At 40.7% G+C, this 13,188-nt stretch overlaps 1 protein-coding gene across 6 annotated transcripts in view; it reads right to left on the bottom strand.

The window, feature by feature from the left end:
* Nucleotides 1-339: 339 nt before the first annotated feature.
* cfdp1 (craniofacial development protein 1) overlaps nucleotides 340-13,188 on the bottom strand; it is a 176,052-nt gene continuing 163,203 nt past the window's right edge. For all 6 annotated transcript variants that reach the window (XM_048605873.1, XM_048605868.1, XM_048605867.1 and 3 more), the window contains one exon: nucleotides 340-922. In XM_048605873.1, the coding sequence (XP_048461830.1) occupies nucleotides 832-922 (91 nt within the window). In that variant the 3' untranslated portion in view covers nucleotides 340-831. The remainder of the gene's footprint in view (nucleotides 923-13,188) is intronic.

Here is a 13,188-nt window from a genome sequence, read left to right on the forward strand (position 1 = left end):
GTTCCTTTAAATCCACCTGTGGTTTATAGTGTTAAAAATATAAATAAGCAATTGTAAAGAACTAACATTGCTTATTGTTCAAGTCACTTTTGCAACTACAGCCACTTTAGACTGTGATAATTACCCAAAATAATTAATAATGGTATAGTTGGATTGCTTTCTTTTCATTTTTATTTTCATTTTTTCATAAAGTGATTAAATCAGTATTTTCTCCATTAATTTATCAAACCTGCTGAAATTATATTTCGGTGATAATCTGTGTTAAATATTTAAATGGCAGTGTACAGTATTATGAGTAATATATAAAGTTGAACTGGTAGGAAAAATGGAAACAATGAATTTGGGTCAAATTAATTTTCATTTTAATTTTTACAGACACATTAGCAAATTCATGATTGAGATTGTAGAAATTAAAATAATTCACATAACTGAAGTACAATTATTTATTTCTGTCCATGTAGAACAAAAGCTAACAGCACTGTCACCAAATAACATCAATGCAAGAGCCTGGTCGAGTATTAAGTTTGAAAACATGCAATAATCTTTGACACCTCATTGAACTTGTTGTAGTCGTTAAAAAAAAAGGAAAAACTCCGAGACACACTATTAACTACCGTCTAATTACCTATTGATAATTTTTTTTAGAAAAAACATTTATTTTAACATCAGGTCAACAATTAAAAATGTAAAAGAATTCAAAGGAAAGACTGTCACTGCTTACAGTACGTTTGTTACAATCATAAACCATCACCGCCTGGGACAGTGGTAATCTGTGAAGAGTGTAGATGCACGTTTACATTAAACAACGGACTTCTGTCTGGAAGATTAATGTCAAGGCTTCATGTTACTGAGCCGGATATCACGTTCTAGCTCAAACTGCCGGTGATCGACTCTATCCAAGAAAGCTTTTCGTTCGATGTATCTGGGGAAAAAAAAGTTATATATTAATTTTACACATATCCTATATATAAATGCACAAAGACAGCTCAATGAGATTTGTATAGCTGGTTTTGTGCAGAATAAAACAAAAAAATGATACCAATAGGAAGTGCTGGAAAGCAGGCTGGACAGTGAGAAGAGAAAAAAGATGGGTTAACGTTTCAGATACAATCAATGCTGATGAGCCTGCTGTGGATTTTCAGCATGTCACCATGTTTTGTTTTCAATTTTGGCATTTGTAGCTTTCTGTCTGAAAAGAAATGCACTTCTAAATCATATGGCTTCATTAATGTAATATTTAAGGCAGAAATATCATCTCATAACACTGTAAATCAGTATCACAGTGTTTGAAACATTTTAATCGTACAATATTAGCTACAAATTAAGGTCAACATATTTACTGTGTTTTAGATCAGTTTGTATGAGTAGACAGGTTTGAACCCACTGCTGACGGATAACAGACATCATTTTCCCAGTCACCCAGCAGCATGCCTCTCCATGTCCAATTAAAATGAAATGGAGGTCTTACTCACTTCTTTCCCATCCAGATCCAACCACCGCCCCTAGCCAGCATCACCCTCCTTTCACATGCAAATCAGGCTTTGATTAGGCCCATCTGCTACTTTAACTGGAGTCTGAGCAAACAACCTGATGGCTTTCCTGTTACATTAAACATATTGGAACCTGGATTGTAAGTCAGAGGCAGTCCAGAATAGGCAGTTATACAACATCTTTCAACTGTCTTTTTGTATAAGGTAATAGCTCTGAAAGAGTTAATGTTGAACTCTATTGAGTTCTACCCAAATTGATGATGTCAAGCAGTGTTTGGTTGGAGAATTAATTAGTCTTGCACAAGGTCCAGACACAGACAAACATGGCAGATGTGTTTCCTGACAGCTATAATTCTGTCTAACTAATTAATGTTAATTGCACCTACTGCCATTATGTAATACACCAAATCTTGTGGCATAGTGGTAGTATCTCTATCTTTGGATCAAGAGGACTGGGTTCAAGTTCCATTTGTTCCAGAGGTGTGTACAAATGTCTCTGAATGGGTTGATTAGAAACTATCTATCTATCACATTTTGCATTACGGCATGGTGTCAGTGTCCCTACCTCAGGACCAGAAAGTCTGGATTCAAATCCCACCTGCCATGGTGTGTGTTACAACATCTCTGAACAGGTTGATTAAAAAAAAAAACTACATCCCATAATGAAAAACAAGTGCTGCCTGTTAAGACTCTACAATGGTCTATTCTCCGTCACTGATAATCAGACACTTAAACACAATGGGCTGTGGAGGGGGTCACTGTACCTGGGCATCTGCCCATCTTTCGTAGTTATGTTAGTTCTCATGTGTCCTTTGAGACAGAGCATTCTGTGTCCACTGGCATAATAGAGACCTTTACAGGCTGATGGGCTCTGCAGGGGCTGGAGTGCATCATCATGCTGGTAACAACATTTTGGCTCAATTTGGATAAGTTTCTGTTTCTGTCCAATAAGTTTCCTTCAATCATTATACTTTGTTTTGTTACAGTCCCCCACAAGGGACCATCTAACCTGTTTAAGTTGGCTTTAGAAGACTGGAAAGGGAAACTGGTGGCTCATTTCTTCCTGATACCACTCAAAGTGGGGAAAGGGGCCTGAGCAACATAGATTGTGGTGAGATACATCCAGGGCCCACTAGACATCTTGCTGCATCTTTTATAGATTTATTGAGTGGTGAGGAGAGTTTTGGGCTAGGCAGCAACAATTTGCCAGATAAGGGAGACTGTTATTTATTAAATGCCTTATTAATGGTCCAACTTGCCTCATCAATATTCACCTTCCTATGTTACCAAACCAGCCAAGCAGGCTCGGTGATGAGAATTCTCAACATTGAAGTCAGAGTGGATACCTGGCAAACTCAGCTTGCCTTTTGCTGTGAAGAGCCTCCACACTGATCAGCACCAAAATAGCAGTTCAGGGCACAATCCATGAGCACCAACTGCATGCACCTCTTGTACGTTCAATAGTTGCCAACCCACAACTATCATGGCATCTGTCTGATACACATACAGGCTGCTGATAAAGCACAGACCTGGATTACTTGGCACACTGGATACTAGCTTTGAAACACTGCTGCAAGGACACTTTGCACACAATCAGGTACCCAGCTGATGGATTTGACCAGGCTGTATCTCAGGAATGCTCACTTGTTCCCTCAGTGTTTACTCACTCAGTGCCCACCTGCATGCTTACAGCATCCTTTCCTGCTGTGCCATGTCATTCCCGGTAGCTTTAGATTCTGGCTGACATGCCAATGCACTTTCAATACTGTGATTACAGTTTTGCTAGGGGTCCTTGATGCCACGCTTGGTCAAATTCAGCGTTGATGTCAAGGGTTGTCACTCTCACCTCACCTCTGGAATTCAGCTCTTTTATCTATGTTTGAACCAAGGCTGTAATGAGGTCAGGAGCTGTGTGGCCCTGGCGGAACCCAAACTGGGCATCACTGAGCAGGTTATTGCTGAGCAGGTGCTGCTTGATAGCACTGTTGCTGACACCTTCCATCACTTTACTGATGATCGAAAGATGGTTGATAGGGGGTGTAATTGGCCAGGTTGGATTTGACTGCCTTGTAACATACAAGACATGCCTGGGCAATTTTCCACATTGTCGGATAGATGCCAGTATTATAACTGTACTGGAGCAGCTTGGCTAGGGGAGCGGCAAGTTCTGGAGCACAAGTCTTCAGTACTATTGCCAGAATGTTGTCAGGGCCAGTAGCCTTTGCAGTATCCAGTGTCACCAACAGTTTTGTGATATCTGTTTTGTAGTGAATTGAATTGGCTGTAGACTGGCATCTGTAATGCTGGGGCAGGAGGCTGACATGGATTAACCACTCGGCACGTCTGGCTGAATATTGCTGCGAATGCTTCAGTTTTACCTTTTACAGTGACGTGTTGGACTCTTCCATCATTGAAGATGGGGATAATTGTGGGGCCTCCTTCTCTAGTGAGTTATTTAACTGTCCACCACCATTCACGACTGGATGTAGCAGGCCTGCAGATTGTGGGATCGCTTAGCTCCAACCATCACTTGCTGCTTATGCAGTTTGGCGTGCAAGTAGTCTTGTTTCATAGCTTCACAGGGTGACACGTCAGTTTTAGGTATGTCTGGTGCTCCTCCTGGCATGCCCTCCGGCAATCTCCATTGAACCAGGCTGATCCCCTGGCTTGATGATAATGGTTGAGTGGAGGATATGAATCACAGAATCTCTACAGTGTAGATACAAACTATTCAACCCATTGAGCCTGCACTGATCCTCCGACGTTATAGGGTTTTGAGTCAATGTTAAGAATTCCGAGGGCAACGCCCTCAATGACCGTACACCACTGTGCCACCACCGCTGTTGGGCCTGCCGGTGAGACAGGACATATCCAGGAATGGTGATTATGGTGTCTGGGACATTGACTGTAAAGTATGAGTCCATGAAATGTCAAATAGTCCTCAGTCCAGCCGAGGGAGTTTGGTGATGGAATCTTGTTACAGTCAGTCATGGGCACAGTCAGCTTGGCCACTGTTAGTCATCTATTTGGGCTGCTCACAGTTAGGGATATGTCAGACTATAGTCTGGGAGCTGTTCAGTGGCCAGTCCTGTACGGCCACGAGCAGTAGTCAGGGAAACCACATTTCATGAATTTGACAATTGCTAACACAATTTGTTGGTCTGGTCAGTAAAATCTAGGGACTAGTTAGCAGAGGGGGCAGGGAGGGGTGTTGGTGGTGGGTGAAAACAGGCTGCTGGGATATTGCAATGATAGGGCATGCAGTGTCAGAGTGGGGGGCTCGGAGCTGACGGTGTCCACTATGATCTGCATTTCCTGCCATCATTTGCCATTCACCAGATACTAACTGCAACAGGAAAACGCTTGGGCCAATGCCCAGTGTGGGCAGAATCAGTGTCAGCTTGGTGGTGAAAGTGCAGGCTCCTTATTTACTGGATGTTAGGACACTGAAGGGGCAAATACATGAAGCATGCACTTGCAATGTGCAGCTATATTTAGTCTGCAATCAATTTATCATCCATTTACAATGCACACAGAGTGAACAAGCTCCGGGTTTAAATGATAGTCAGAGGCAATTTACATCATGCCATTGGTCCTTACAAATCAAATATTGGCAACATCTTAATGATATTCAGGTGGGGAGCAATCATTTAAAAGGAGGTCAATACTGATCAAAGATAACCCATTACTCATGCAACTTACAAGGCTGCAGTGGGAGGCAGAGACCATTGATTCAACATCTGTCATATAAGTTACCTGAACATAATGAAATGATTGACGTGGGTCTGGGATAGCAAGGCAGCCTGATTGTAGCAGGTAGTCCCGTTTGTTGTAACATGTTTGTCACTCAGCCAATGTGGCCCATTCACCAAGTTGTTGCATATGCTGTGGCTGAAGCTGATGAATGGTGGAGGCATGGCCCTTGTTATCAGGGTGCTGCATGTCTCACTGTCTGGACAAGTGTGTGCAGCCCTCATCTGCAGGGTATGCCACCGATGACTCTCATGAGAGACTCAAACCTCTTTCCCTCTTTAAGTTCCCCATTTAGGTTATTTCCACCAAGAGTCCCGCACCCAGCTGCTGGTGCAATGTTGGTCACTGTGGCTGATGCAGGAGCACTAGGGCCACCAGAATATAGCAGTGTTCAGTGTGGAGGCCGAGGGGCATGCAACTCATGGAGAGGTCACTGTTACAGGGCCCCTCAGGAGGACTAGAGATTTTTTGGTCCTGACTGCATTTGCTGGGAACGAGTGAGGCACAGTGTCAGTGCAGGCTCGGTATGTTTTTGGACACAGTGATGGAACAGTGCCAGCTGCAGAAGTGGGAGGCTATCCTCTCCCAAGGTGACAGCTGTTCTGAAAATCATTGGTTCCTTCTAGACAAGGCTGCCTGATACCTTTTAGTCATGCATTCACAACTGTGGAGCAAACTTTGAGCTGTTGAATATGCAGGTCCGCTGCTTGGACCAATCTGGGGTTATAGGGTCCCTCTTTATGGTCCAGATAGTGTGTGCCACATCATCCTGTTGTGCTGTGCTGTGCACAAATGGAACAGACAGTGAGACAGGCTGAGTAACTGGGGAATGACAGCTGGCTTCAAAGGAAAAGGAGTGGGGACAAGGACCCTGGGGAGGAGGAGGCTGTCAATGAGCATGACAGCGCTCAGCTGCACTGGGCATCACAAGCCTGACAGAACCTCACTGACACCCGCGTCCAGTGGATGAGATCTGGGTTCAGCGGACCATCACAGAATGGTCTATAGGCTTTGGCATGATGCTGTGTGTGTGTGCGCGTGCGGTGATGGCGACCTGAAACTTCTTTTCCGTTTGTTTGGGCTTGATAGCTGTGAATAAAAGTGCATGTCTGGAACCAATCAATCGCTTGCCTATATGTGATGTTCCCCTACTGGAAAATGACAAGATGCAGGTCTACACTAGGCATTGGGACAAGGGTAGCAGTGATCTAGACAGGGTGGTTTGATGGGTATGCAGCTAAGGACAGGTAAACTCTGTGGCACGTGGTTAAACAGCGACTAGGTGAGAGAACAGGGTTGTAAATGTGAGGGAGTGCCACTGATGCAGACTATGTGCTGTGAGAAGCATGGCTCTGTGCCTGCTGCTGCTGAGGGGCAAATAATAGAAAAATATTATAGGTGCTGGAAATCTCAGTTCTCCAATTCTGAAGAAGAGTCATACCAGGCTCAAAACGTTAACTTTATTTCTCTCCACAAATGCTGCCAGACCTGCTGAGTTTCTCCAGCATTCTCTATGCCAGATTGCAAAAGATTATCAGGTACACAGCACATTTCAAAGGTGGCATGGATGCACAGGATGCCAGTAATTTGAACAATATTTTGAGAATGGCGAGTTGTTCTGAAAATGGTGCTGAAAAGGGTAAGATGGGATTGAAATCAGACAGGGGAGACACCTTAGGGAGGGGTAGGTAGTAAATGCACCGAGCTTGGTAAGATACAGCAAGATACTTTGCCAGATCTTGTGGTGTAAAACCATCCTAAACAAAAACAACACCGGACACCTTTTATACTCTGCCAAAATCGGTAAGATTCAGACCTAAGTATCCATGTTTCTTTCTTTACCTTTCCTTTGAAAAGGAAGCAATTCATGTTGCCAGACATGCAGATCATCCAAAAACAGGAGCCTATAATTCCATATCGTTCCACGGCCTGAGACTAATCAGCAATGGGAGCTTTGGTTGACTTCTCCTCTGCCTGCCTCCAAGTAGATTGATGTAATTGCATCATCCCCATTAGCAGTCCTGATGAGACTAACTAATTCAGCTGGACCAGTGAGTGACCCTGAAATCTTCTTGGTGTGTAGGTCTCAATAGCACATCACATGGTGTGTTCACCCACCAAGAGCCATTTAGCTTTAATTTCTAGGATAATCAAGTTTGGCCTGACAAGTAGAGGTTGAAATCAGGCATTATTAGGATTAAGAATACCCCTCATAAGAAATGTTCATGAGAGAGAATGTGATTCAGTGAGCAAGAAAGAATATGTCACGCAGCAGCATTGCGTAGGAGACACATGGTCTTTTGCCAGTGATTGCACATGCACAGTAATTAACACATTTCACAGGAGCTTTTTTTTAAAGACAAAACCACCATTATTCTCAGTATTCAATGTGTGTGTTGTGCTATTAATATGTTTGTGTTCAGGATGTAATCAGTTCATCTTTAGCCCTGCAGGAACTGATGTCGGCAGTTCGAATTTTTAGCCACAAGATAAGAATGCTCAAAACGTGTATAATGACAAAGAACGAACCCAAGCAAACACTGTAACCTCCCGCCAAGTTAATTAAAGAACATCTGATGATGAAAGCAGATTGAGCAAAACAAAAGGAGGTCCAGCAGGGCAAACAGAGGTTGCACAGTGCATTCGAGGCAAGATGAAGTGAAGTAAAGGCGATATTTGAAGGTTTTGAGAGGAGGTTGTGGCTTTGCTAAAAATATTCTGATTTCAAAATGGAACCCTTTATAATATACCAAAGGCGTATTTTTTAAAAAATGCATAGAAGATCAATTAAGTCTTAAGAAAATCGATTCAAAATATCACACTATGATGTCCATTCAGATATCGAACTTTCCAGACAATTCAGCTAATTTCATTTGCCCATTCTTTCATTTCATTACTGAATAACATTATTTTAATAACCAAAACACATACATACATACATAGTGTGTTCTTGTTCAGGAGCTGACATATAAGCCTGATGTAATATCAATTCATGCCATGGAGAATGAAACAAAATACCTACAATACTGCACAAAGGCGGTAGCTTTCATAGAGACTGTATTGGCATTTGGCCTTCTCTGGATCTATCACTTGGAAAGACTTCAGGCACTTTCCCTTCTTATGCTCATATGGCATCAGATAGGGAAATGAAGTACTGAGGCTTTTTCAAACTTGCTTGCAGATTTGTTTTTATCCAAGCAATTTTTAAACACAAACAGAAGACATTGCTGGTATTTTGCGAAGATCCAAAATACTCAGTTAAATGCCATAAAGCTCCGATCACAACTCTCTGCTCTGTAAATTTAAGAAAAAAACCCATAGCTGTTTCACTCCCTCAGATATATTTTCTTTCCACTGTGCTATGTTTAACAAAATGCAAAATCGCTCCCTCTTCAGGAGGACCACTAAGAAGTTGTTCTATTCCTGAGCCTGTGCCATTAAACAAACAGGGAATGTGCAAGAGCCTAGGGTTGACTGAGGACTAATCAAGATCTAATTCTTCTTTGAGATTGGAAAGTCTTAACCTGACACAGCCCCACATCAAAATGCTCAACAGCTCTGAAATGCCCCACCCTTTAGCCAAGTGATTTAAAATGCTTTTAAGTTTTTGCATACCCTGACAGGACAGACAAATAAATGGCAAACAGGAACATCGGCATGGATTTTAAAATTATGTCATTTAACTGTAGGAAGAGAAAAACACAGAAATGGTGTGAGGCAAGCAAAAAATGGTTTGTGGCTGGCACAATCTTTGCCCATCAGCCCTTCACAAACATCGACACGCTTCCATCTTTCCCCCTTGCCCCCCCCATTGCTTCTTTTGCAAAACACTTTTAAAAGTTTAAAAACAGAACTAAGCAAGCTACCTTTGTTGACAAATGAACTTCCAAAAATGTAACAAAGCTATGCAGCCCAAGAAACTTGCAGGTCACTCTCCACCAAGATGGCTGGTTTCAACAGTGATGACGACCGGTGTAGGACTACTGTCCTCAAATCACACCACCAACAAAGAGGGGAAATAAACTGAATCAGCCGCCCTCTTCTAATTACCATGTAGTGAGTGAATCCTTTTGAGAAACATGCATATTAACAATCGACTAAGGCCAGATCAGGTTTGGCTAGGTAAACTCTCATGACTGAATGGCTTGCTGACATTCAACGCCTTGCTTTTCGTATAAAAAATACTCATTTATGAGGAGATACTGGAAGATTGTTGTGTTGCAGCATGAAACAGTGCCTTCAAAAGGAGGAAGATATTTTAAACTATGTAAGGCTTAAGTTAATAACATATCACCACTGTAGAATAATATAGTCACGTAATTCACAGCAGGATAAATAGGGGAATTATACTGTAAATTCTAACTCAGAAGCACAAGGAAATTAAGAAACTAGCACACAATCAGCACAGAACAGTACACATCAGAAACAAGCAAGAAACCTGAAAGAAAACACAACTGTGGATGCTGAAGATTTGAAAAAAAAAAGAAAAATTTCCAGTGACTTCTGTTCTTGTTTAAGAAAGAAACCTTTATTTCCATCCTTAAAATCTCTCAAAATCACCAAGAGCCTTCAAGTATTGATTTTGAACACACTGTAGATAATCCTTCTTTTGATGTCTATGACAAAAAATCATTCTTTTAATGCATGTATCTGAATACAACTATTGCGCATGACATTGGACCTCGCAAAATGGGAAGTTCATATGGTCAGGCAATTTCAAACATCGCATAAAAATATTGTGTATATTAGTTAACAATAACCTGCACTAGCAGCAAATCCTCATCACTATAATCTAGGGTGGAATTCCACAGTTTCCAGGGCTATCGGCCAACAGCTGGAAAATGATTTTTCAGTTGTTGCTGATGGATTGACTTTTGGATCTGAGAAGACATCAATAATTTGCATTTAACACAGAAAAACAGCCTATGATGCTTCACCAAAGTCATCGCCAAAATCTAACAGTCACTAAAGAAATTCAAAGGACAGGTAGCTAAAAGCTTTAAAAATGCAAATTTTAAGGAGTATCTTAAAAGGAGGACACCAAGGTAGGGAGTTTCAAGAAGGGAATTCTAAAAGTGATAGTCTAGGCAGCTAAAGAGTCAGCCCCAATGGTGAAGTATTGAAAGTCAATGAAAGGCAGGGCAAAAAATGTCCAGTCCTCTCCCTACCCAGAATAAGGTGCCACTCCCATGAATAGTGACACTTATCCTTACGAAGAAGGCAGCGGGGAAGCTAATAAGATAAATATTTAGATGCAACAAAACTTAAACATAAAATAATATTCGCAGACACCAATTACTGAAGGTAAGTTATCAAACACGATCCTGAGGATAGCAGAACATTTTTAGAAGTCTAATTACTTTGTAATCTCTTTTGTTTTCAAATTTAAAAAAAAACTTTTGTTTGAATGATTAAGATGGTCTTTGGTACTTATAAGAGACACAGTTGTGAACTGTAGAATGCTCAGCCATTTCATGCATGAGAAAGGCCTTCATGGCCTACATGTCAAAAGATTTGGGGAATGGTTCTCTTCCTGAGTGGAACACCTCCCTGACTGTATTTTCTAACTTTACACATAAGTACTAATAGCATATCACTGGCAACATAAAAACACAGACAGAAACTATCATAAAATTTTAATATTCATTTGTGTTATCATAGCTTCCAGGACTATGGGCCAAGAACTGGAAAATGGGATTAGTGTAACCAGCTCTTTGTTGACCAGCATAGACATGATGGGCTGAATAGTCTCCTTCTGAGCTGTAAACATCTATGATAAACATGCCTGTCAATTGGCTATCTTAATCTATGCTTCTCAAAAAACTAAACCAATCATAATATTTACTGGTGAAATTTATGCGAAATGTGAACAATGGGCAGTGTGTAAAACTTGAATTTAACTGAATGGAGTCCTTGGTACATTAGCCTTCAAAAAAATGAACTTTAAAAAAAACCTGGTATATCAGCAAACATTTGATAATCATTGTAGTTGGTTTCTATTTTCAACTTTTGGTTTCCTTCTCGGTCCATAATCATTGCAAAACATCATATGGCTCAATGTTACAGCACCTGCACATGCTGAACTGATACCAACTGAGCATGTTTACAACTTTAGTCTGGCTGCAGACTTGATAGCTGGAGCCTAATCATTAAATTATTAACTCCCTGCATGAACACCAATGCCTTCAAGTAGAGGACAATGAGGATGGATTTGTTTGATAAAGTACATCTTGTTGATACTTCAACTATCAGCACAGGAAAACTACATGCAATGCTCAAAGAACAGCTTGGAGTTTTAAAGTTAGCCTCAATAGTGGGGAGGACAGAATTCCAGCATTCTTCTTTCAATTTATAAGATGTGCCTCCTACTGAAAAATGCCCACATGACAAAAGAGTGAGACCAGAATGCGTTCTGGCTACAATGCCATCCCATTGTCAAGCAGGCCAGCAATATTCAATGTCTAAACACACAGGAGAAATGATTTTTCAGCAGGAAGCTAGGATCAACTTGCTTACACTGAACAGTACCAGAACTATTGCATGAGATATTTGGGAGAACTGTCAGGGCAAGAAGGATGAAAGCTACTCAAGGAGTATTGTGGGAAAGATGGAAAGCTTTAATAATTGTAAAAGTTATCAGCTCATTCATGACAGCAGATCAGAACGATTTTTAAAATTCAACTTCAATAGAAGTCTGACAAATCATGTGCTGTATCAAAGCATGCCCCGCCAGGACCGGACCCCACAATTTACATGTTATAATTACATCAAATATTTACTCCTCAGTGAACAAAATTGAGTTTCATAAAATGTTTCAAATTTATTTTATACTAGTTTAAATTTATATTCCTATTTACGTTCCTATTTTCATTAACTTTAAAACAATGTTGATTGTTTGCCTCATCATTTCTTACACTTGACCATGTCCCAATTATTCTCTCCCTTAGACAGGACTATTTGGGCCTCCCTAACCTTTACAACTGAAATTGGTCTTTTGCACCTTTCTGTATCTATCCAATGGTGTATATGATTTCAATGACATGGTAAGCAGAACTGAACACAGTACTCCAAATAGGGTCTGAGCATTACATTGTACAGTTTTAATATAACCTCTGTTGATCTAAGTGTAGAATATTGTGCTGAAACAATTGAGGTCAGTGGGGTGGCTAGGAAGAAACAGAACCTTTAATGAAAGATAATAATGACACAAAGTTTACTCCAAGATATGGCACAATCTGCAAAATTCATCCATTATTAACAATAAATCCAGTAAGTATAAACTTGGGGAAAAATATCCTGAATTTTGTTTGAGATTATAATCTTTACAGGGTTTCCTTTTCCCAGAGCATAAAGCATTGTAGAAAACTGAATTTTTGGGATGAGTCTCAATTGAAGGAGAGAGGAAAATCTTATTCAATTGATTTGTCAGCTTGCAATAATGATTATAGAGGCAATTTCTCTTTTTTGAAGTGCCAATCTCTGTTGCCACAGACTATCATGTCACAGGTATGCTTCGAAACCAGTCAGAGGGCTGAAAGGCCAAAGATGGGGAGGAAGCTGAAGAGTCAAGGTCTCTGTCTCTTCTCCAAAACTTTGAAATTTCAAATAAAATAATAAAAATAACACCAACTTACAACAAAAATATGTAAACTAGATTCAGTGGCAAAGACTGAAAAAAAACTTCGTCTTTCCCTCTATTTTTATTCAGACCCTTTACCATTTTTTCAGATTACTATGTCATACATCAGTCTCGGAGGCATGAATATGTAGCTCACAAGTATAAGACAGGCGTGCCAGGTCCTTTTGGAGAGTAAGGCTGCATGGATTATATTTTTCTTTACACACTCTCCTGCTTGGTTGTTCCTCTACCACTTTATCTCTTACTCTTTCCTATCTCCTTGAGCTTCTCTTCTATATTCCTCTCTTCCCATAGCTCCAGGTTCTG

Source organism: Rhincodon typus, chromosome 15 (assembly GCF_021869965.1).
Source record: "Rhincodon typus isolate 14 chromosome 15, sRhiTyp1.1, whole genome shotgun sequence".
Lineage (NCBI taxonomy): Eukaryota > Metazoa > Chordata > Chondrichthyes > Orectolobiformes > Rhincodontidae > Rhincodon > Rhincodon typus.